Here is a 25,683-nt window from a genome sequence, read left to right as displayed (position 1 = left end):
CTGTCACAAATTATCCTTAACAGGGAGTGATTTTCTCAAATGTGTTAAATTCAAGTAAGTGTTTTTACAAGGGATTCTTGGCTCATAGCTCGCTTGCAAGCAGTTCATTCAGAGTACATATTACAAGTTAGAGCTGTTTGACAGGACACAGCATGTTTCTGTTCCCTGATTAGATAAATATGTAATTTATACTAGTGAGGTATCTCCCTCTGCAGGCTGGTTCCACATAAGAGGATGAGTCTACTAAAGCTGCCAGCTAAATGAGTTATCTCCTTAGCTCAAGAAGTAGAGACTCACATTTGGTTCTGAAGGTCACAAGTTCAAGTCCTGCTGGAGGCCAAGATTGAGGCTAAAAGTGAAATGACTCAGTGTCTGGTGCAAATACTCAACGTTTATGAATTTAAGACCTACTTCCTGATAATATTTTCCAATATTTGCTTAAAATTAGCCATTTCCACAAACATTCCCACAAGTGAACTTGTTTCCTAGAAATGTTTTCTTGCCTCTAACAGAGAAGGGCACAAGCACACTTGATTCAAGTGAAAAACCCAGATTCACAGAAATTTTGCAGTGTTCACCCTGCTTTGGCGATCCTTGAGCATCCAAGTCCCAAGATCTTGAATTGCAGCACCAGCAACTGCTGTGCAGTCTGCTGCTGCTATTCAAACACTCGCAATACTCAAAGTTTTTGTCAATGAATATAGCTGGATTTAACTGAGCTTGGACAATATTGATCATTATTATTAGTATTGTTGTAGTGCCTAGGAGCCCTTATCATGGACCAGGATTGTGCTGGGAGCTGTATAGAAAGAACAAAACATTTGCAGTTTTGTGCTAAACAAGCCTGATACTTCAAAGCTTAAAGGTGGCCAACCACACTGGATAGGAAGGACACCCCTCATTTCACAGTGTCAAATATTACACAACTGGCCAGGTACATGGCGGGATTTTGTTCAGTTACCTCTGAACTGGCATGGGAAGTTTTATACTCCTATGTTCCAAACAAAATACTGTAAAAGATATGAGAGACTCATACTCCATGCATTGAAAACACCCTCTCAAATCTCCCAAGAGTCAATATAAAAAGAAATATTTAAAAGGAACACCACCACCACCACTTTCCTTGTGTACCTATAGGTAACATGCCTTTGGACTGCTCTATCAACATGGACATTAAGAGGCCAGTACCAAACTAGTTTTTGCCTGTCAGTAACCTACACAAATTACAAGGCACGCCAGCACCTGCTCTACCCCAGGTGCTGGTGTGCCTTCCTCCTACTAGGAGTCTAGTTTTCTCCCCTTGAGCTCCAGTCAATTACTGAATTCTGCTCTTCCTTGCAGCCCTTCTTATATGAACCTGCTGTCCATGATTGGCTACTCCTCTCAGCCCCTTTCTAATTGGCTGCCTCCAGCACTGCCTCCCAAGGCCTGCTTTTAACCCCTACTCTGCCAGTGAGGGGCAGATACCCCATCACAATGGGTATTCATCAAAATACAGCCATTCCTGAAACAATGATAATCTGCTTAGTTTTCCCTAAATACAACCCTCTTGCCATACCGAGATCCTAGTTACACCATTTAGCCATTTCCCCCTCAGTCTCAAGTGAAAAGGAATTTTAAAACCAAAAACTAGCCAGAAGCAATCCAAAACCATGAATGGTGTGGCTATTTGTGGGGGACAGTGCATGACCCTGTGGCATAGTCATGCTTCCAAGGACTGCAAGACAGCTTTCCTTGTTGAGTATTTATTACTGTTTCACTTGCTTTGAATAGGAACTAGAAAGGTTTCAGGCAGCAAAGTAATAGGTAACTTCAGTACTGATTCTTATAACTGTTTATTTTGTTGGAATGTTCTTGCTGTTGAAAGTTGTCAAGTACTCAGCAAGTCATATATCCCGACAACACTACATTAGGGGACTATTTTTCCTCTATCCAGTGGAAGGATCAGTGTTATGAAGCTCTGTGCTACATCAGAACTCTAGCCCTATTTATATCAACACTAAGCAACTGTGCCTATGAAGTGAAGGCCTAAAGAACAACTCTCAGCTACCTTAAAACATTTAACCCCTTCACTGGCACTCTCAGGACATTCATGTGTCAACAGATCATCAACCCATTTGAATGGAATGTTAGGACACATCAGGAAAATGTGTTTCCCAGACATAACTTAGGAGTCATTCAGCACAAGAAGGGTTAAAGACATACCTGTGGTGGGGAATGAACTGGAGAGCTCAACTGGCAAGAGTACAAATTAACCAGCCCTTCTCTCTACACAACCAGTCCATGGAGAATCCATCAGGGATGCTGGATCCCCAGCAACCTGCCCTCTCCATTCCACATGGGCCAGGCCGTATGTTTGCCCCTGCCTCTCCACTTACGTCTGCTTCTGGGCCTTGATACCCCTCCCACCAGACTCCTCTCCAGCTTTTTTATTCACTTTCCTTCCATTCATCACTCTCCACACTCCTTTATTTCCCCAGACCAGTGGTTCTCAACCTATTTACCATCGTGGGCTGCATCCAATACTACCTGTCTGGCCCTGAGGATGTCAGCTGATCGGCTCTGTGCTGATGGGCCACAAATGGCCTACAGGCCGCAGATTGAGAACCACTGCCCCAAACCCACTAGGGTCCTTCTCCATAAATAAACAGAGCTAAAGCCAGGCCCTTAGCGCTTGGCTTATATGTACCCCTTTCCCCTACCCTTTGTTTAGATGGTTTGCTCCTAGGTGCAAGAACTCTTGTGTCTGGACAGCACCCAGCATGTTCTGAGAGCTATTCTAATACAAATCTGATGGCTGCTTCGGCTTCCTGCTGCTACATGAAACAAAGTAGTGTGGCTCCTAGTGGAGGGAAGTCCACATCACAACAACCACAACTATTAGCACTAATTGGCAACCCTGCTGTCAGCCTTCAAGGGACAGTACTGAATAGGCCACTCAGCTCCTGTCCTATCCCCAGAGGCAATCCCTTCAGATGAGGGTAGAGATATGTTGCTTGGGAAGTTCCAGAGTGCACTGCTTGTGCTTACTCGCACTATGATACTGGTCTCCAACACTGTTAATCCATCAGATTTCACCACTACTAGATACCCTTTAAGTATACAGAGGTTTTGTTTTAATAATTCCTAACTTCAGTCTGCTTCCTCAGCCTCTTGCTACTAGATCTACAACATTCAGCTATTTAGAAATAGTCCTTGTTAAAAAAGACAGCCCACAATAACATTTTCTGCATATTACCAAGAAACCAATCCATGGAAATTATAGTACTTTGGCACTGGGCAAAACGTAACTTGGCTCCCAGCTGCAGTGAAGCCCTTTATAAAGGCTTCTATTCTACACACACTGCACGAAAAAACACACAAGATTTGTGGCACCCGAAAACAGCTCTATTAGAGAAGTGCACCGTTTTTAAACTAACACAAAATCATGGAGTTCGGGGTTTAAGGAGTCCATTCCTGCCTGACCACCTTAAATATTTGTGGTTAGATCTGGCAGCTTCCCTGAAACGAAACACACACACTTACATTCTCAGTGCAAGCCTGCTGTCTGTAACTGCATGCCACTTTGGGAATGGGGAATTAGGGCAAGCGTAACTGCATAATTAGACTAACACACAATCAAGCTTTTCATTTCAATGTTACTTAAAAAAATCCACTTTCTACTTCCCTGAGCACTGTGCCACCTTAAATACAAGCATTTGGGAAGGAGATGCGAGAGACAATAGCACTGTTGATGAGGTTCCACTTCCGAAGTTACCTTGTCACAAAGCTGTATATCGCAAAATATTGTGGCCTGTTGGACAGTGGCTCTGTTGTACTCCACAGCATTCCTATGTGACATTCGAAGCCAACTCACGTCAGCGCTCTATTAGGAATGCAGTAGATCATGACTATGACTACTTTTGGATTTTCTCTTGGTGTACCAAAAAAATTAATGTGTTGTGTGCCTGAATTCCTACAGACAGTGAATTTTGTGATATGATCCAATGGTTTGTGGAGGCAGGGAAAGAAAGACGATTTAAGTGCAACCATTTAAGTGTCAGAGACCGAGCAACTGTTCTGTCAAGTCTTAGCCTAATATCGCAAGACCTGTAGAAGCAGGGCTCACGTCAGAAGCGAGTAGAAAACAGCAGAATACTTATAAGTGAAGAGTCTTTCCCCTACAGTGTCTACCACTCTCAAACTGCTATGCAGTGATAATGCAAGGACATCAGAAAGTGAAGCACTGGAAAAAAAACGAAATTGACCAAGTTGTTTTACTTAGGGTAGTGAAACTAAGTGGTAACACAAACAAATGAAAAATAAAGAGACCGCCAACTGGAAGTCACTTCAGGCTAGAATGACTTATTTTTTTCTTGTTACTATAATTAATATGTAAATTGACTAGAACTAAAAGAATAGAGAAAAAGCTCTATTTTAAGTTTCTTTTGTGCAATGGACAGTAATTTGGGTATAGCCAATTTCACTGTTTGTCCTGCATAGTCCGTTTCTTTTTGTGTGAGTCTTTCATGCAGCAACAAGGAAGAGAAAATGTTTTAAAAATAGAAAAATAACTGCGCAGCCATAAGATTCGGCAGGGAAACTCTGGGCAGGTATGAAACCTGAAACTACTCTAAACAACTAGCCAATTTTTAAAAAGAAGTTCATATATATATTTAAAGGATACATCAGATTAAGTTTTTAGTTTTACTATAGTGCAATAACTTTTTAACTCGACATCATAAGAATGATTTTTCTAGAGAAATCTAAAGGGTCCAATAATGGAAGTAATGACATCCCCATGAAACCTAACTTTTTTAATCAGAATCCTGAAGGAGGCTTGAGAGTTCTCCTCCAAAATACTGCTACATACAAAGAACTCAGTCCTCCAACCTTTACTTAAGTCATCTTTACTGACTCAAAGGCCCCACTGAAGTTCATGAGACCAACCTACTTACATGAATAAAGGTTGCAAGACCATGACTGAAGAAAGTCACTTTTGTGGAATTCCTTTGCTTCTTTATTATTTCCAAAGGCAAGCCACTTCAGCAAAGTAAGAGTGCTGGGGGTTACAGACAAGGGTGATGTATGCAATCTCCATTTTCTTTTAACAGTGGTTATATAAATCACAGCACATCACAAGGGCCCAATTCAGTTAGGTACTTCAAAACATGTGTAACTAAGGACATAAATAATCCTATTGGTGTCAGTGGAACTATGCATGTACTTAAGTATCTTACTGAATCAGAGCGTAGGAGAGGAGAGTTCCTCTCCATTTTTAAAGCTAAATCACTGTATAACCCAGCTTGTTAGTCTCAGCACAGGGATGCCCAGCAGCACCTCAGTGAAGTATCCACCTTAAGATTTTATTAACAAGTTTTTATGCAGGATTCACAGATTGAAAAACATGTTTAGAGGTTAATTCAATTATGACCGAAACAAAACTAGGAGAGGGTGAATCTAGAATATACACCGACAAGTTCAGCTAGGGCAACTGGAACTCTATTTTCACCCATATCATCTACTGTAGGATTTGCCAATATTGTGCATCAGTGGGTCCCTTTTCCCAACCAATGATGCCAACATGGAGGTACTGCAAGAGTATTACAGCTGCTCTTCCAAAACATGGAACATTTGCAACACTGTATATTCTGACTCTGGTTTGCAGAGGCAACCATCAACCTAGCGATTTCTAATTTAAGCTTCCCTCTCCCTCTTTCCCTGAGCTACAAATGTGTGTTGAGGGGCAGAAAGGATATCCATACCTTCTTCCAAAGGAGCCCCTCTGAGCAAGATAAACACTATTGACAGAACCAGAAGGTACTAGGACTGTGGCTGCAAGAAGAGGACTACAAGGAGGTGAAAGTGGAAAAAAAATAGAAGGTTGGAGGAGCACTGAGGAGAGAAAGGGAGAACTCAAGAATCTCAACAGGAACTACCCTTCGCTCCACCCTGGGTAAAGCAAAGCATTCTCTTTAGGTCAGAGTAAGCCATTTTAGACAGAAACCCACCATAAGCTCAAAGATATAATGGCATGCACCATGTGGAATTCCTGTGAAGCCCACATCCATTTAGTTTGACTAGTGTACTTTATCAGAAACACTGTATATGTGAACAGTGAACACAAAAACTTACCGTCTTTCCCCATTATGTTCAAACTTTATCCTTACATCATTCTGCCCAAGAGACACAAAACAGAAGATTAGTCCATTATCAAATTCTTTGGCATATTTCATAAAAGTTATAACAAAGCATACAATGAGGACTCGTGTGACAAAATATTAATTTGTTCTCACTCACTTTTAAAGTAAGTTGCAATTTTCAACCTTCTCCCTACTTTAGTCCCAGAAAAAGCCTTAATTTTCCAGTACTCAGGCTATTTCTTATATGGTAAGTTCTCACCTATTTGATGTCAAATAATGAAGCCTGGCTTCTGGAAGCATTCATCAGAAACCACCAGATTCTCCATCTATTCTACTCCACAATAGCTGTGGTCATTGAAGCACCATTTTTGTTGGTCCCTTCCTCCCAACTCATTCCACCCAAGCAGAAGCATTTTTCAACTAGTATCTTCCTCCCAGTATCACCCTCCTGCAGACTAGGAATTTATAAGCAGCATTAATCTTGTTACATCTCAAATTTACTACCTGATGGTTATGTAAAATGAGATGTGTATCTGGTGCATACAAGCCAGTTAAAATGGATTCGACGCTATTTTGTATCACCACAGCAACATAAAGTAGTCAGGAACATATCTGTCTCAAATTTGCAATTGACACATTAGCTTGGTTATCTGGGAAAAAGGGTAATTTTTTTCTTTTTTAAATATATAGGTAAATTTACCAAGTAAACTTCTAGGACACAAAACTGATATGTGACAGGCATAGTTATCAGGTATTCTATTATTTCCTCTTCTATCAAGACTCACAGGAAGACTGGGCAGATAAGAGGAGGACTTCACATATGTAATATGAGCAGGAATGTGGGAAAAGTGTGTGTGTGGGGGGAAGAACAGGAGAATAGAGCACCATCAGGAGCTAAGGGGAGGATGGGGAAGCAGCATGAGATGGTGACAAAGAATGTGAAGGGGGCGGGGGGGACTATGGGAAGTGAAGGAACAGAGAAAGGGGTCATCCATGGCCCCATGCACCAGAAGGGGAGCACGAGCAAGAGTGCGTGTGCTCATTTTGTCCAGTTACTCATTGATGATGCAAGGAGGCCGTGGAACTTTCAAAGAGCAGCAACAGATGTAGGAGGCAAGTAACCAAACCATGAGAATTCCTTACATTAGTATAGCATTGCTCTCCTCCAATTCATTTCAAACAACAGAACTTCAGCATGCAAATTAGCTGGGAAGAAGAGATCATGACTGGTTGAATTACTTCTCATGGCACTATAGTACTTAGAGAGTTGGGTGCTACTGAACTGGCCCTGTCTAGAGTCTACAGTTATAATTAGATCCTGAGAGGGAATGTCTACATTGTTATTTTTAGTCTCATAGCACAAGTCCAAGTCAGTTGACACAGGCTTTGAGACTTGCTGTTGCAGGGTATTCTTTTGCAATGTAGATGTCCTGTCTGATACCTCATAATAAATGCTATAAAGATGAGGGAGGATTTGTCATTTTATTTATAAAAAGACATTAAATCCCTGCTTTAAGATAAACATAGCCTATGAGGAAGTCACAACCAATACCTTCATAATACAAGTAACTTGTATGTCATCATTTAAAGTGCAGAAGGTTTGCCCTCCATCTTATCCAAGGTTTCATTAAAGTGCCCAATGTGGTACCTGTGCACTAAGCTGTAAACTCAGAGGATGCTAGACAGCACAAGGAGTGAAAGTATAGCACATTTAACCACTAGAGAATAAAGTTCAAGTTCCAATTTAGATCAAAGATAAAAACTAAAAAGGAAAAAAAATCTGCTCTCATAAGGTATTATCATTTCTCCTGCACAACCCTAAGCGATTAGAGTGGATGAAGGAGCTGTGAAAGCCTTAAAGACAATAGGCAATCATATATCTAGGAACTTAAAAAAAAAAAGTGGGTAGGAAATGCTCTTTAAGGTAGAGGAAATATCTGGCAGACCCAGTGGTCAAGGAGGCAGTTCAAAGGGACCCATACATTCACTGCCAGTACACAGTATTCTTGCAGAAGTCCTGTAGGTGCGTAATTGTTCATGACAAATGGGCTTCCTGACCAGAAGAACAATGATCTTCAGCCAAAGTAATTTACATAAAACTTTCCTAAAGTTTACTCAGGAATTGGGGGAGTGCAAGGGGTGTGCCCCCCACACTGGCTCTACAAGAGCTGAATTAGGCTAGGTGAGCCCAATCAGCTAACTAGACTGCAAACTGAGGAGCTTTAGGGTGGAGGCAACTAATTAGAGAGAAGCTCACCTGGGAAGGACAGATGGGGCTTCTACAAGAGACAGGACAGAGGGGGTGGCTAGCAAAGGCTGCAGTCACTCCCTGGGAACAAGGAGGAATGTTTGGAGGTTGCAGAGATGAGCTGCCTAAAGCTACTCTCCGGAGGAGGGAATGGAGACTGGCAAACTCAGAGGAATAGCGAGGGCTATAGGAGATATGGAAGCTGCTCAGGGAAAGGCAGCAAGGTGCAGGGAACAGACCTTGGCTGCTGTGTAGAAGATCCCTGAGCTGGAACCCAGAGCAGATGGTGGGTCCAGGTTCACCAGCCAGCCATTGTGGGAGTAGCACTGTAGCGGAAGACTGTCTGAGACTGTTGGAGAGCAGGAACCTTGATAAACTCCCCCTCCTCCCCCCAAGGGAAATCACAATAGTGACCTGGCCAGAGGGCTGAGTCAGGAAGAGGACACCTGTGGCTCCTGAGAGTGAAAGAGTGGCTACAGAGGAGAAACTGACTGGGTGTAACCACTGGAAGGAGTTTAGGCCTGAGTAATCTAATCCCCAGAACTGCCAGGAGGCAGTGCCATCCAACAGTAAGCAGACCAACCCATGACAGGGAAGGGTGAATTTTATGCAGAGACATCAAAAGGGGAACTTTGTGTATTTACTCCAGTTCAGCTGTCTAATCCAGAAAATGGAGGGCAGAGTGTGAAGGAATGAAAGGTTATTAAAGATGTTTTCCAGCTGACTAGGTGAGAACACATAATGTGTGTCTTACAAGAGCTTAATGGCATAATGTACAGAGGGATAACAAATAAGAATCCAGTACACAGGTAACACACTGGGGTAACAATAGAATGACGACAAAATGAGGGTGGGCATGTAACTTCAGCCCTGGGCAGTGGGGCTTGGGCTTGGGCTTCAGACTTGCTGGGGCCAGGACCAACACCAGCCTTGGTGACCTCATTAAAATGGGGTCTCAACCCACAGTTTGAGAACCTAAAGGATAGGTTTTTACAAGCACTAAAAGGTCCTAGGTTTTTATCCCCACTAATGACCCAGGGCAGGGATAATTTTATGCTGGTGACAGAAAGTAGCCTCCCTGGGGTGAAAGGGTGGTAGCTGTATAGACAGTCAACAGTAACACTGCACAAGAGTGCATGAAAGTAAAGAACACCTCTAAAGGGAGTTTAAGAATTGGATTGCTTTACTCGCTTCCCTTTAAAGCGTTCCTCAGACACACAGGCTGAACTAATCCTTTGTCAGCATGTCAATATCATCCCTTCAATGCCTTCCTGAGCACTGTGGGAGACTCAATGAGGAGTCAAGTGTGTGAGGAGAAGTCTAAGGTTGGGATGAAGTTCTCGGAATTTATCTGTGTTTCAGTAGAACTACATGGGGCTGAAAGTCTGTTAGAAGCTAAACTTAGGATCTATATATAGATCCACGGACAATCAGTGACAGTACAGGAAATACTGGAAGAGAGAGCTGGATTCCTGGCAATTACCTACAATCCTTGGCAATATGAGCCCAAGCACAGTAGATTTCTGGATACTCAGGCAGAGTTAGGGTACAAGGCAGAAAACCAATAGACTCATTGTCCAAGACAACATTCACGGAGAAATACACATAGCTTAGTTAAGAAACTTGTATCTACTGCTCATGAGGGCAATGGACCAAGCCAATGTTTCTTCAACCTGTGGGCCTCCAGAGATCCTAGATTAAATTGTGGGAGGGAGGTGTGTGCCACAAGCAGAGAGAAGAGCCATGAGGTTGAGTAAAGCAGCATGACCCCAAATCTAGTCTGACTCTCAGCAAATAACACACTGCTATGGGTGAAGCACTGGGTAGTTTCTTGAAATCAACCCTCCCCGTTCTAGTGACTATTCCACAGGGGAATAGGGTTACACAAGACTACAGGCTCAGGAAGCAACTTGCTGGCTCAAACTATCTATGCTCACAACAAACAGCTCAGCTCCAAAGAGCTTTCTATAGACTCCCCCACCCTATGCTGCATGTAACATTCTGATGAGTGAGGGAATGGGGAAAGGGAAAAACAAAAACAAAAAGAAAACAAAAATAGGATAACATGCACAGGGAGATAGAATGGAAACAAAGGAGTGGAAAAAGGAAAAGAAAGACCTGGTCACCACTGTGATATGGCAAAGCACAATGGGATTCTGGGAAGGGGCCCTCCATCTATCATAAGGGAGGCTCAGACAAAAAGTTGAACACCACTGGACTAAGCACTAGCTTGAGAGGGGCACAGTTCAGTAAGACACTGCACAGTCTCGACACTTACATCCCCAATCCTAAAACTCTTCTGAGCAGAGCGCTAATTGTGCACAATGGAGGGAAGATTTTGTATGATGGACAAATCGGGTGTAGATCAAGAAACCACACCAGGTTCATTCCCACTTCCTGAATGCGCCAGAATTTGATCCTGAAATGACAGTGAACTAACTTTTACCCGACCGAGCATCCCTTGCTTGGGAAATACAATTACATGAAAAAACAGACCAATGAATTGATGGATGAATGGATCAGAGACCCAAGTCTGACAGCCAGTCTGACTGTGTCCATCTAAGAAATAATGGGTGTTGACCACATTTTGATAAATGGGTTTTGAACTCTGATCCCAAACCAGCAGGGCAATAGAGTTCAATGCTAACTGGGGAGGCTCATGACCACTGTTCATCTCTAACTGCAGTAAATGTGGCTGATTACACATTTCATCAGGGTCAACCACACTTTGCTATAATGGGTGTTAAACTCTGTTGACCTTCCCCACATTAGTGAGGCAATACATTCAATACTGAGAGGTCAGGGGCAGGCAGGAACTTAACCTGATATACGTAACAGCCTCAAAGCTTAAACTGGGTCCATGCCTCTAAAGCCATTTGACCATTTGTCATTAAGCCCAAGTGACTTGAATGAATTCTCTGAAAGTGCTGGACAAATATTTGCACATTAAAAGGCTTGAGAGTATTGCGGAGTTTGCACTAAAATGGCACACAAATAGCACACAGTACAGATGGAATTTCTAGGATAATTTGGTCTTCAAGACTAGTGAATTCAACCTTATCAGAGACAGATAACCAAATAGATCTTATCTTTTCCTCCTCTCCTTCTGCTAAGAAGCCAGTGCAGGATTCTTCCCTACAAAACCATCTCCAGAGCTTTGTCTAGATTAGTTTAAACAATTCAACTAATGGGGCTTCCAGCACTCCCCTGGGGAAGGTATATTCTACAGCTACAAGACAAAGGCATGAGCTCTGTAAAGGTCACTGAGCATGAATGTGCTCTTAATTTATAATTGCTAATACTGAAATGGAAGCCAGTTTTCTTACCGGAATTTTTTTTTCTTCTACTGCACAGGCACACTGGTTTGTTATTGTAGGGCTGCTCAGGTGCGCTGGACTGCTGGCATTGTGTTTTTTCTTAAAAGAAAAAATATTAATGTTAGTTTATAAAAATAAAGAAAGGTGGACTGTGCAAGCTAAAACAAGAAAGCCATGTGGTAGAATTTTCAGCCAATCTACCCAGATAATGTCTTTCTACATACACCTGGGTGAGGCAGATCATTGAGCTGCTCTGAACAATCAAAACATTGCCTGCTTTAGTCCAATAGAAGGAATAAAATAACCCAAAGTGAACCTAAATCAATGACCTAATCCAAATTAGGGGAGCATAAAGCCCATGAAGTAGACATCCCTCTGCAATGCCAGGACTTGCATTAAACACTGGTGCCCTACTGCACTTGAAGCAAATGGACCCACTTCCCCTATAGTCTAATCCCTTGTGCCAGGTCATAATTTTCAATCGCCAATAAACAATCCTTTACCTGTTTGTTGGAATGAGCAGCGTCTTTATTCTTCATGGTATCAAAGCCAGGCAGCCTGTGACGCCGGCCCATCTGGAGTGCGACCAAGTCCTTCATGATGGAGTTCAGTGCCTCCTGCTCATCTGCAATTGACAAGAGGGAACTTATTTTGGTGAGTAGCAGTTGGGGAACTTTCAAGAATTCAAACTTTTGTTCCTCTGGCTGAGAGACCAAAGATTTTTTTCAAGTGCCAAGAGTACATCTTCATTCACAGCCACTAACCCCCATCACACCTGTATGAGGTAGACACACATTAGCCTCATTTCAGAGGCAGGTAAATGGAAGGGTAGAGAGTTGTTTAAGGCCACAAACCAAGTCCGGTCGGAGCTAGAATCGAATATGGGAGTTCCTGCATCCCAGGACCATGTCCAGTTCACCTAGCAAAATTTGCTACAGGGTAATTTAGGTCACTTAGAAGGATTAGTTGTAAGCATTTTGTTGCCACAGGAAAACTGGCTAACATCTGTCCCCTTCCAACCTTACTTTCTGCTACCCCAGAGAGCCTTCACTGCTTGATGATAGAGCTAGCCTGCATAACAGCAAGAAAGGAACCAGCCAATCAATTATTCTGAATTATTACTAGGTCTCAAAAATTTGTGCTGACTGTCAAGTGCACTTCTCCCCATATCCCCAAAACAAGGGTTCACAGAACAAAGGTTGTCTTCTGAGAAAGCTAAAACATCTTCAGGACGCAAGTCAGAACAGGTCAGCAATGAGAAGAGCACTGACTGCTTGCAGAGCAGAGCTAGCAGATGCAGGTCAACCTCTTCAGGATCATGGTAGGAACCCATGACTGGGGTGAAACCAACTAATTATGTTATTTATACTAGAGAAGTACATAGAGGCTCTAATCAGGATTGGGGTTCATTGCGCTAGGTGCCACACAAAGGAGGCAGGTATGGTCTCTGTCCTGAAGAGCTAACCATGAGAAACCAGTGGCATCTATTTCCAAAACTGAGCAGGTAGATGTAGCAACAACATAAATAACTCTGACATTTTATTAGACACCATAGTCAGTCTTATGAATCAACTGGGCTCTGAGGTGTTGCCTGTCACAACTACCAGGGGCCCTGCCTTCAAGTGGAAGTGAGATGGCAAGACCTGCATTGCCTTTTCTCACTAACCAAACAATACATTTGCTCTGTCTGCTGACGTCAGTCTCAGTTATCACCTCAGCAAATTTTTCATCACCCATGTGGCCTGCTAACTATAGGACAGTACTAGTCAAGTGGCCTCTGCTTTGCTAAATCTGTGAAAGTGTTGATTAATGCAATTCCCTAGCCTATGCCACAAATATCTCAGTCAAAGGTCCTGGGTCTCCTTATCCTAGTTAGTTTGTTTAAACTGATGGTGTGCACAAGACCTTACTATGTCCCTTAAATAAGGCTAATGCCTGGGATTGTCCCAGGTTTTAATCCAATTACATGGACACAGTCATTGCTGATACTACAAATTTTAACTGCAGTGCTCACAACCTATCACCTAACTCGGTCATATTTGTAACATAGATGAGCATAAAAAAAGCTATGATGAGTTTATAAACTATAATACCCTTCCCCCATTTACAGTCAAGCAAACATATAGTGAGGCTGCTAAACTGTATCAACTATATTCCATTTTCACATAATTACCCAACTGTCAGGAAAAAAAAAAAAGACCTTTTGGTTAAAAGTTCTCATGTAACCAATACAGTGTAGTCTTCCAGAGCCTGTCTGAATTTAGGACTGAGGTGAAGTGGCAGAGCTGTGTGGAAAGCCTAAAACTAGAATACCAGGAGGTGCTGCAGGAGTTAACTAGACACCTGCTTAGCCTATGCCAAATCATTCACTGAAATTAGTCCCTTGCTTTCAATATCACCTAAATACTGTAGCGAGAGTTGTACATGGCACATGAACTTTTGTTCAAACTACTTACTGGCTTATTGGCTTCATTTTTGAAGCACTTTGCATTCTGAGCAACAAAGCATCGGACGTTATCAGTTAGCCAATCCGGTCATTGGCACATGTGTACATACTATATTCTTGGACTGCTGCACGTAAAGCTTATCAAAACTCTATGGTTTTACTCTATGGTGTTTGTTTCTTTAGATGTTGTATCCAGTTAAATCTCCTCTAAAAGGAGTGTGACCTGGTTATAAAATCTGAGCCAAATATAAACTCTACTTTGAACAAACTGAAAAGAATGTTTTGTCCTCTATGGAGTCTTGCAGAAATTTGCTGGTCTTGGGCAGAAAATTGGGATGGGGATAGCAGGAGAGAGTTGGATGAAGAGAAACCCAATGATGTAGGTTTCCCGTTTGGCGGTGTTGTAAGAAATACTAACACTATAGCCAAAGTTAAAGCTTTTCTATCCAGTTTTAGGCTGTACTATTTTAAGGTCTGTCATAAACCTAAGATTACAATTACCTAGATGTGCAGACTTTGATATGCAATTTCCCCTCCTTCCCAACGCACTTAGAGCTATCAGTTTATGGTGTGGTTAAAATGAAATTTCCAGCTCTCTCGAGGGCTAATTTTTGAACAATTTTAACAAAACCCGAGTTAAAAATAAAAAACCCAGTTACAGTCATTGATTTTTTTTAAAAATCCACTCTGAATGCATCTTATTGCTCTAGGACAGGGGTCGGCAACCTTTCAGAAGTGGTGTGCCGAGTCTTCATTTATTCACTCTAATTTAAGATTTCACATGCCAAATTAACATTTTTAGAAGGTCTCTTTCTATAAGTCTATAACATATAACTAAACTATTGTTGTATGTAAAGTAAATAAGGCTTTTAAAATGTTTAAGAAGATTCATTTAAAATTCAAATGCAGAGCTCCCCAGACCAGGTGATGTGAATGCCATTGAAAGTCAGCTTGCGTGCCGCCTTTGGCGCACATGCCATAGGTTGCCTACCTCTGCGCTAGGTATTGATTTACATAAGTACAAGCCTAACAGTCTTAGAATCAATGGGAACATGAGACATTTCTGAACATTGCAGTACAGATGTTTCTCCTGTACATATGCATTTGTAAAAAAACTCTTATTTGATAAAGCAAAGGGTGCACATTTATTCCTCATTTCATGTTACACATTTGATTACAAATATTTATTCCTGAATTTAGGTTTTTTTTATAAAAAGACAGGTCAGTAATTGACTTACTAGTAACAAATGAACAAGTTAGATTATTATGCCCAAAGGAGGTGTATGTGGGATGAATATATCAGACTTTTCCAAAATGCAATGTAAACCATTATGAGCTCAAAGCAAAAGAGGGAAACGTATGTATTTGTAACAAAACAGCACCCAAAAGCCGCAATCAGAGTCAGTCTTATTTTGCTAGGTTCTGTGCAGACACAGAGTTCCTGCCCTGGAGACTTTTGTGGGATTTCCAGCAGCACTCAGCATTGACCTAACTCTGTTCCAATTGATGGTACTGGTAAAGTTTCTACAGACTTCAACAAGAACAGTTAAGCCAATGTCAAAAAACCCAACAGAATGTTAGGAGCCACTAGGAAAGGGATAGCTAAGAGAAAATATCATCATGGCACTACATAAATCCATAGTACACCCACACCTTGAATGCTCTGTGCAGTTCTGATAGCCCTATCCCAAACAAGATATTAGAATTGGAAAAAGTATAGAGGAGTTAACAAAAAATGATTAGGGGTATGGAGGAGAGATTAAAAAGACTGGGACTGTTGAGCTTAGAAGAGATGACTAAAGGGGGATATAATAGAGGTCTATAAAATCATGACTGGTACAGAGAAAGTGAACAGGGAAGAGATTACCCCCTCATATAACATGAGATTTAGAGGGCAACCAATGAAAATAATAGGCAGCAGGAGGTTTAAAACAAACTAAAGGAAGTACTTCACACAATGCATAGTCAAACTGCGGAACTCATTGCCAGGGGTGTTGCGAAGGCCAAAAGTATAACTGGGTTCAAAAGAAAATTAGATAAGTTCATGGAGGATAGGTGTATCCATGGCTATTAGCCAAGATGGTCTGGGACAAAACCCCATGCTCTGGGTATCCCTAAACCTCCAACTGGACAACAGGTGATGGATCTCTCAAGCTGCTGTTCTATTTACTCCCTCTGAAGCATCTGGCACCAGCCACTGTTGGATGACAGGGTACTGGACTAGATGGACCACTGGTTTGACTCACTATGGCTACTCTTATGTTCCCCCACAGAGTGCATTACTCCAGCCACCATCATGTAGACTAGCCCATGGTGTGTCTCAATATAGCCTAAGATTTAAAATCAATGGAACCTTAAAGTTGAGAATCCACTACTCAAAAATAATGAAATTAAACTGTAACTGTTCCCGGCCACGTAAGTAGATCTCCTTTCTTCCATATTGAAAAATAAGGATCTCTGTAATCAAATTTGTTTACATTTTGCATTTGACAGCACTTCTGTGTACAATTAATTTTACTGCTTCCATTATACAATCAATCACTTTACTCCTGTTAGCGCAGGTGTTTCACACCCCAAAAAAAGGAGAAAGTTTAAAACTAGAAAAATGTGATTGTAAAACCACAAGAAAACCTATGGGACTGGGATACTACCTGAAAGTATAGCCAACAGCACAGAAGTGGCTAGGGCCCACAATAGAGGACTACAGGGATAGAAATCTAAAATCTAATATAAGATCTAATATCAGAGTTTGCTGTGCATGCACGCATAGTAATACTATTATACCAACACTGACTATGGGTATCATGGTATCGTCCATAAACACAGCCATGTAAAAGATGTATGTTTCAAATTGTCTCCAACCTGGTGGTCCTTTTAAACAGTACTAGAGAACTGGGCTGGGGAAGGAAATTTCATGTCTTGGATTTGTCCATTGCCTTTATAACAAAAGTGTAAAATGTGGTCTAGTTAATTCTGACACATTCGAGTCCAATCCTGCAAATTTGAAACAGGTCAAGACACTGAGCCCCTTCAAGTTCAGATACAATGCTGTACTGCAGTTTTAACAGTAGACTGTTTATTTTGATGTCCTTCACAGACACATGATGACCCCAAAGTCAAATAAGCAAGATGGCTGAATGTTTCCGGCCAAGGAGGCAATTTGATTGGCTGAATGCTCCCTAGTGTTATAACATATGATAGACTTTGTTTGTTTAAGTTCATTTTGGTGACCTGGGAAAATGAAGATCAGACACCAATCTCCATTTTTAAAGAAAACTGAATACCAAATATTTGATTTTAACTCATTTTATATCAAAGTGTAACTTCAGTTAAGGTCTGTATAGCAATGGAAATACAAATTTGAAAGACTTTATTTTATATAGGTCAACAGATATTTTAACATCAAGATTTTACACCCTCAGCTTTAAAAAAAGTGAAGTATTTGCAGCACTATCAGTTGTATGGCACAATGCAGAAGTTACTACAAATGAAATTTAAGCAACTTTTGAAGAGCACTGAGACACCCTGTTTTGCTAGGTCTCCAGCAGGTCTGGGAAACACAGTTCTGCTTTGTGCAGGAAAGATGTTGTCCAGGAAATGCTTTTCATGTTTTAAAAACTACACGCCAGGATGTTATAACATTGATAAAGGGAAACTGCTACTTACAAGGAAAGTTATTCCTTGTGTAAAGCATTTATTTCAGTTAAAATTCACTCAGATCTGTGTAATAAACGAAGACAGAGAATTTGCTATGGCAGGGATGGAAATAGTTTAAAGCAAAATCACAAAGTAGAAGCATCTGCACATTGGTTAAAAACAGGAAGCCTGTAAACCCCTACAAACAAGTTTGCATGGTATGAGAATTGGAGGGATGGTGACAGCGTAGTGTCCACTGTCTACTTGTAAGAAAGATGCACACTTCTTAACAGAGGCACCTGGTTAGTTTGATCCAATGACTGGGAAGCTCATGGCAATCAATGAATTTTACAAGTTAGAAATACCAAACTACAGCCTAAAGCTTGTTTTCACTGAACAAGTGTAATTTATAGTCCTTCAGTGCACATTGGTCAGTGTACCCTAGGGTATTTTGTAAAAGTAAAGTATTAATGACACAAAATTGCACTACATGTTCAGAGTCTGCTTTTATTACATGTCTGTACAGCACCTAGCATAAAGGCCTCAATCCCCTGATTCAGACCTCTGGGCACTATTGTAAAACAATTACTATTAGTACAACACTGCATTAGAGAAATTCTATGGTAACTTGCTAATCTCACTATCAGAGGTTTATGTCTTCACATTTGACAGTGTCTCAGAAATTTGCAACTCACTTGCCTTACAAATGTCAAAAGCCAAAGCTCCTCTCTGTGACTACAAGGCATAGAAAAAAAAAACTGACTCCCTATTTTAAATTTTAACAAAACAGTTAAGAATTGAAAACTGGTTGTTAATGGCAGGCTTATTCCTTCCCCCTCCCCCATAATGCAACAGTGGCTGTCAATGCAGTAAAGCCTAAAAGCTTACGGGTAACTGTGTGAGCCAAGGGAAGGAAATGACACAGGCAGGAAAAAAGCAGATTGAGGGAAAGACTCAACTGCAGCTGGGCCTGCAATGAGCATTTCAGTCTAGGTCTAGCACAAGACATTCAGTCTCAACACAGCTCTCCCCACTGCTTCTCAAATATACGCACATGTTTCTCTTTAACAAAAGCAGTATCAGCTTCTCCGACACCGCTGAAAAGCTCTGCACAGAAATTAAATTTAGTGGTAACCTCCTATAAAGTGCAAGAGAATCAACTTTAATGCACTTCAGCACTGTTGATGGAGTTATGTCAAATTGCAAAACTAATATCCCTTTAACTACTCAGTATATTAACTAAGTTTTTTAGGGTAATTTATGAAGAAAAGTAGAAAGCTAGATGGAACAATGTAAAGAATAATATAGTATAACCTAGACTATCCAAACATCTATCCAAAACTGGGTCATTGTCTCCTGATGTCTATCATGTTGAAAATTCCCTTCATTATCTGAATCAATTATCCAATCTTCTTTTATATCATCAAAGACCTCTAAATAATCATGGCTATACAATAATAGTGCTTTTCTGCTCATAAGTTAAGAGCAATTGTACAAAGCTGGATGGCATTCATTAGTTTAACAGCCAGTAAAGTCACCCCTTTTCATTTTGCAACTCATGAGCGCACACACAAATATTAGCTATATGATTGTGACTAGTAAGCATTTTAGTGGAAGGCAGACTTTCATTTTCTCAAGTATTGTGTGTTTAAAGACCTTCATATCTGTTTCTACAGAGCAAAACACCAGACTATTCTGCCTCCATTTCTAAGCATGACTGAGTCATGGAGCTAAATGCATCAGCATTTTAAATTTATAAGAATTAAACCAAATTACGTACATTTGTTTTAAGCATTGTCAGTGATGCTGCATGGATTTATATTTTAACATAAGAACTAATTATATGCAGGAGACTAAACAGAAGAGGTTTAGCAAACCAGATAACTTCAGAAAAAAATCCAAGTTGCAACTCCCAAAACAGTGCAACTACACAACTCTGCAGTTAGGTTAATAAAAGTACTTTCTTTGCCAGTATACAAACATGGTCTCAAGTGTAAGCTCTAGTTTACGTAAATTAAACTTTTCTCCTGGTTTACAATGGACTTAATTTCGGACTAAACAAGAAACCAAGTAAACTCAGAAAACCTTGTAAGGCACTTCCCTCTACAGTTCACATCTTCCTAAAACATTAACTCCAACAGTTCTGATTGAATTATGACAGCCTATGGTGGCAACTGATAACAGCTCTTCAGCTCCATTACTTGTCTAAAAATGCTATTGTCTGAATTTAGTAAAACAAATGAGGATTGAATGGAAGCTTCACATGGGAGACTGAAGATTGATAGAATTCCAAGTCACAAATAGTGCTATGGCCAAAATTTTCACATTTGGGTTCCTACAGCAAAACACCTAAATCCATATTTCAAAATATGTGGCCTGATTCTTAGAAGTGCTAAGTTTCCACAACTTCAGTCAAAGTCAGAGGAGCTGTGGATGCTCATTCACCTTCCAAAAGTGTCTGACTTTAAACATCAGTGTTTGAAAATGTTGCTGTATATTTTTAGAATTTTACTGAAATACTCTCCAAGCTCCTGATCAAAAATTATAGAAAATGTATTTTACATTACCAATCAAAAATCAATATTGGTTTTTTAAAAATTCACACAATGTTTACATTCCTCAAATATCACTAATTGTCAAATACCATCAGGCAATAACAGAACCACCATAACTTCTTCAAAATATAAGACCCTTGACACTGGAGCAAAAAACTATATTAGTTCCAGCCATGTTCAAGAACAGTTTTCAAGCAGGATTTAATTTCAAGATGAGGTAAAAAAGGGCCCATGACAAAGGTATAATAAAAAATACCAGAGGTGCTGTTTACATTCTCATAATACAAGAGTGAAACCAAAAGTCAAAAAAATATTAAAAGGAGCTGAGGAAATACTTTTTCACACACCACCACCTAATTAACCAATGGAACTCACTGCCACACGACAAAGAGCTTGGTAGAATTCAAATAAATCATTAGACACTTCTAGGAATAATCTAACATCCATTGTTACAGCAGACAAGAAAAAAGATAAGGGATACAAACCCACGTTTAAGGGTAGAAGACAACTATTACTTATCCGGGGTAGGCACACATCTCCTGTGAAAGTTACTCCATCACTGACCCTGGCAGAGTTTTTGCATCGTCCCTCGTTGTTGGAGTCAGCAGAGCAATTATGCCCGTAACTGACCGGGAATGAACACCTCCCCGGGGGGCTCTGCACACCACCGTGGATAGGGCTTTAGACCAGGCTGTGCCCAGCAGAGGCCCCGCGGGATGCAGCGTGTCGGGGGGCTCATGCGATGAAAGAAGCGAGTCTCCCCTGCTAGGGCCTCCCTCGGAACCCCGCAGGGCAAAGCACAGCCGGGGCACCCGGCCCAGGCGAGCCCCAGCCGGCACGGCACCCCAGGGTGCGGGTGACACCCCAGTGGCGGGGGGGGGAGTCCAGCGTGCAACCCAGGGGGCAGGCACGTGAACCTGGATGGGGGGGCGGCGCTCTCAGTTGGGCCCTGAATGGGGAGATCAACAGGCAGCCGAAACCCACAGACCGGGGGGGGTTCCCAGATCCTCCCATGTCCCCCTCACAGCAGGGCCCGGGCGCGCGCAGTTCCCCCCTTCACACACTCCCTGCCCGGGAGCCAACGGCCGCAACCGGCCCCTCCCCCCAGCGGAGCCGCCTCAGACTCGCCGCCCCAGCGGACCCCTACCCATCTCGGCGGCGGCCGGGCCCGCTCCCAGGCGGGGCGGGGGCTTAGCTGCTCTCCGGCGCGCTGTCTCCGGCCCCAGGCTGTCACGGCCGCGGCTCCATGGCGGCCAGGAGGAGGCGGGGGGGGGCAGGGCTCAGAGCCGCCGCCGCCGCATTCCCAGGCCCCGGCCGCCGCAGACAACGTCTCCTTGCAGCGGCCCCTCCCCGCGGCGGGACCGGGATGGGGCGAAGGGGGGGGGGCCGGTCTCTCCCCTTCACCGCCTCCGCGGGGCGCACCGACCGTCAGCAAAACAAACCGCTCAGCGGCCGCCGCGCGCGCACGCACGCGCCCGCCGCCGGCGCCGCCGCCGCCTGCCAATCACAGGGGCCGACCCGTCGCTTGTCTGCCAATCACAGGGACCGAGCCAACCCACCCGACGTTACCGCCTGCCAATCACGGGCAGCGAGCCCGCCCCTCCCTCTCAGTCACGGGGGCCGAACCGTTCCATGCCAATCACAACCGAAGAGCTGCTGCACCGCCTCCCGCCAATCAGGCGGATGACCCCGCCCCTCCATCGTCACGGGGCGGTATCAGCTCAGACCCGCCCCTAAACCTGCCAATCACCTTGATGGATGTCTGTCTGGTAGTTGGGACCCGCCCCCCTACACTATTAGGCGTAGGTTGCAGAGCCAGCTGGTGAGGGTACAGCTGAGGCTGGGTAAGTGGGAGCCTGCACCTTGCCCTGCGTTGTGGGCTTGCCCAGGTTTGCAATGGGAACAGTGATGGGCAGGGCTGTTTAATTAAATGTAATTAAAGTAATGAGGCAAGGGAGGGATTCAGATAGTTCCCTCCACTATTCAGCTGCAGTCATCCTCGTGCTTCATCTGCCCCTCTGCAGGCCATGCACCTACTTGGGTTAGTTTCTTTAGCTAACCTCTATGAATTGGGGGTCATCTGCACTTGCTAGATCATTTAATGCTAGGCCTAGGGCACTCCTCTGTTACAGGATTGTCAGGCTCCTGCCTTCAAGGTCAGGTTCCCCAACAGTTGTGGGTGTAGCTTAAAAAAAATCTTGAGACAAACTCAGCTTTTTAGTATGGGTGTTGTTGAGCTCTTAGAATTCACATTTTCTGAACCACCAGGAAGGCCACAAACACTTCATTTAAAAAAAATGCAATAAACGAAGACTAAGATTCTCACATGACTCCAAGAATTGGGGCTTCAAGAACCACCCCAAGGGTTAGCAACCTTACAGTTAATTTTTTGCCACAATCAAAATAGACCATTTATTCCAGATGTGGTTTCAGTCTTAGGTAATGGCACCCCATTATCACTCCCCTCCTGACTGTGTTTCCTTAACAACTTCATATGAAAGACTCTGAAATGCTTTTGAAAATCCAAATAAATTATGTCAGCCTGTTCCCTTTTATCCGCTACTTTGTTGAGATGCTCAAAGAATTCTAGTGGAGGCAGGATTTTCCTTTATACAAGCCAGGTAGCTGCTGGTTCCCTTCACCTCTAGAGATGATTGTCAATATCTCTGCAGTGCTAAGGATGCAAATTTTTTCACAGCCCTGAGCAATGAAGCCAGATCAGTCTAATTTTTAAGTGTAGACCAGCCCTAATACAAACAAATCATTTAGTATTTCTGAAATGTCCCTACCATCTCTGGCACTCTTGACCCCTATAGTTAACCAGCAGACCTAAGACTTCCTGCTTCTGATATACTGAAATAATTTCTTGCTCTTTGAAGAATAATTAGCCAAAGGAATGAAAATTTCTTAGCCCTCCTGCATTATGTATATTATGCGCCTATCGGCTTCAGAAGGGTTTTCATAAATTTCAAGGCAAGAAAGGACCATTATGGTCATCGAGCCTCTCCTCCTGTATACCACAAGCCATTTAATTTCACCCAGTAATTCTGGGATCAAGCTCCATAAACTGTAATTGAGCTAGAGCATCTTTTAAAAAGACATTTATTCTTGATTTAAAAACTGCAGGTGGATAGAATCCCTGCAACCCTCATTGTTAGAAATTTAACCCTCATTTCCCGTTTGCATTATTCTAACTTCCACCTCCAGCCACTGGATTCTTTTTTATGCCTTTTCAAGATTAAAAGCAGTTCAAATAGCTTCTTCCTGGGTACTTAACCAAGTTACCCCTAAGCCCCCCTTTTCGATAAATTAAAAAAGATTGAGCTCCTTAAAAATTCTCATTGCAAAGTGTGTTTTCTACACCTCAGGTCAGCCATGTAGCTCTTTAGAATCCTCTCCAATTATTACAACATGCTCTGTGACGTGTGGACTGTTGTATTAATTTTGATGGAAAAATGGACCCAGAGAGTCAAAGAAGTTACCGGTCACTGTCTGCCACTAAAGTTAAGTACGGAGATCTCAGACTGCTTAGACTTATGGCAATCACCACCTCTAAACACTTTTATAGCCTTTTATTAAAGATACAGAAAAAGGGAAAAAACAGTTAAAGCATTTCAAATGCAAAGTATCAAAAATAAACCTTTCATTTTAAACAATATCTGTTATTCCCTTTAGCTGTAGGGAGTTTTTATAAGGGAACACCTCTGACGGTTTTTTAGCTGGCATGAAAGATGACTGATATTTTTGGGAGAGAGAGAAAAAGTTAGTCAAGATGAACTGAAGCTGCCGTTATTTTTTTTAAAGTCCGAGTCCCCTTCCTGTAGGACAAACACACACAAAACAGAAAAGAACAGCAAAGGTAAGAAATGCAGCTTCTGTCGCTGAAGCAATGTGGGCCCAGCACAGGGTCTTAGCAGTGACAGGACTAATACGGTGAGCAGGAGGGGTAAGCTCCACCTGGCAGCCTTTAGGTACATGTTTGATGCCTTTTCAAGCATTTTATCAAATTGACCAAGAGAAGTGTCCAACACGAATTTCACGCAGGGCTGGAGAGCAAGCTCACCCTCCCACTCACTGGGCAATGGTGGCTCCTGTCCCACGTGGGCCCAGCTCCAAGTGTTGTGACCTGGCGGATGGGGTCACGTGGCACCGCGCTGCCATGAGTTACATCGCACCACCACTGACTCCAATTTGGCATGGTTGCTTCTCCATCATGAGAAGAAATAAGGTGAAAAGATAAAACACCACAAGGGAGGGAGGGCAGGAACCCAGTCTCACAACCCAGGTGTTATTTAGGATTTAACCAAAGTCCATGGAGGCAGTGATGTCATTGGTTCCTTTCCATGGCCTGGTCTAGTCTAGTCAGAACACCTTTCAGGATTAGCACAACAAATGCCCAACAGTGCCATGGTGGAGTCCAGATGTCCAGAAGACGGTGGCTGTGGCAGCCATGACAATGAAGCTTGCTCCTTCCAGTCCACATGTCCCCAGACATTTTGATCTCTTCTCCCACAGCTGAACTCTCTCTCTTTTAAGGACCCCAGAAGGCAGTGATGAGCAGAATAGCCCATCCTCTCATTATTTTGTTCACCTATTAGGCCTAGCTTCCAACACACCAACTTTGGCCCATTAATTTCCATTTCCGTTCTCCTCTTGTTTTCCTGACGTGGTCTCAGCATAGTCCTTCAGCTGCACCTGTGGACCCTTTTCTTGTTTGGACTAATCCAATCTGTTCCCCTTTTGTACCTTTGTCTGCATTTTGAGTTATCTCCTTAGCTCAAGAAGTAGCAACTCGCATTTGGTTCTGAAGGCCAGGATTGATGCTAAAAATGAAATGACTCGGTGTCTGGTGCAAATACTCAAGTTTATGGGAGGAGGGATAGCTCAGTGATTTGAGCATTGGCCTGCTAAACCCAGGACTGTGAGCTCAATCCTTGAGGGAGCCATTTAGGGAACTGGGGCAAAAATCTGTCTGGGGATGGGCCCTGCTTTGAGCAGGGGGTTGGACTAGATGCCCTCCTGAGGTCCCTTCCAACCTTGATATTCTATGATATTTTATATAACAGTCAGAACTGGATTTGTGTTACCTTAGACAGCTCAAGAGTACAGGGCTCTACCCCACAATGCACCAGAATTGGACACAGTATTCCAGTAGTAGCCTCACTGACACTGCATATAGAAGTAACATCTCCCTGCTTTTACTCAATATTACCCTGTGTCTTGACCTGCCCCCTTCCGGGCACCAACACTGGTGTCTCTGGGTTGCTAGTACAGCCCTTTTATCCCCTGCAAACTTCCTCTTGGAAACATTTGCCTGTGGATATTGTGCAACTCTAGCTACTTTTCCTAATTCTATTTC

At 42.6% G+C, this 25,683-nt stretch overlaps 1 protein-coding gene across 1 annotated transcript in view; it reads right to left on the bottom strand.

The window, feature by feature from the left end:
• Positions 1-21,579, bottom strand: part of MAP3K3 (mitogen-activated protein kinase kinase kinase 3) — a 51,822-nt gene extending 30,243 nt beyond the window's left edge. Inside the window, exons 1-4 of the mRNA XM_050935156.1 lie at positions 21,472-21,579; positions 12,191-12,312; positions 11,697-11,786; positions 6,115-6,155 (exon numbers count right to left, since the gene is read on the bottom strand). Coding sequence (XP_050791113.1) covers positions 6,115-6,155; positions 11,697-11,786; positions 12,191-12,312; positions 21,472-21,475 — 257 coding nt within the window. The 5' untranslated portion in view covers positions 21,476-21,579. The remainder of the gene's footprint in view (positions 1-6,114; positions 6,156-11,696; positions 11,787-12,190; positions 12,313-21,471) is intronic.
• Positions 21,580-25,683: the final 4,104 nt, after the last annotated feature.

This window comes from Gopherus flavomarginatus, chromosome 25 (genome assembly GCF_025201925.1).
Source record: "Gopherus flavomarginatus isolate rGopFla2 chromosome 25, rGopFla2.mat.asm, whole genome shotgun sequence".
In the NCBI taxonomy this organism is placed as follows: Eukaryota; Metazoa; Chordata; order Testudines; family Testudinidae; genus Gopherus; species Gopherus flavomarginatus.
Note: the sequence above shows the minus strand (reverse complement) of the source record. Positions and strands in the feature narration are given on the sequence as shown.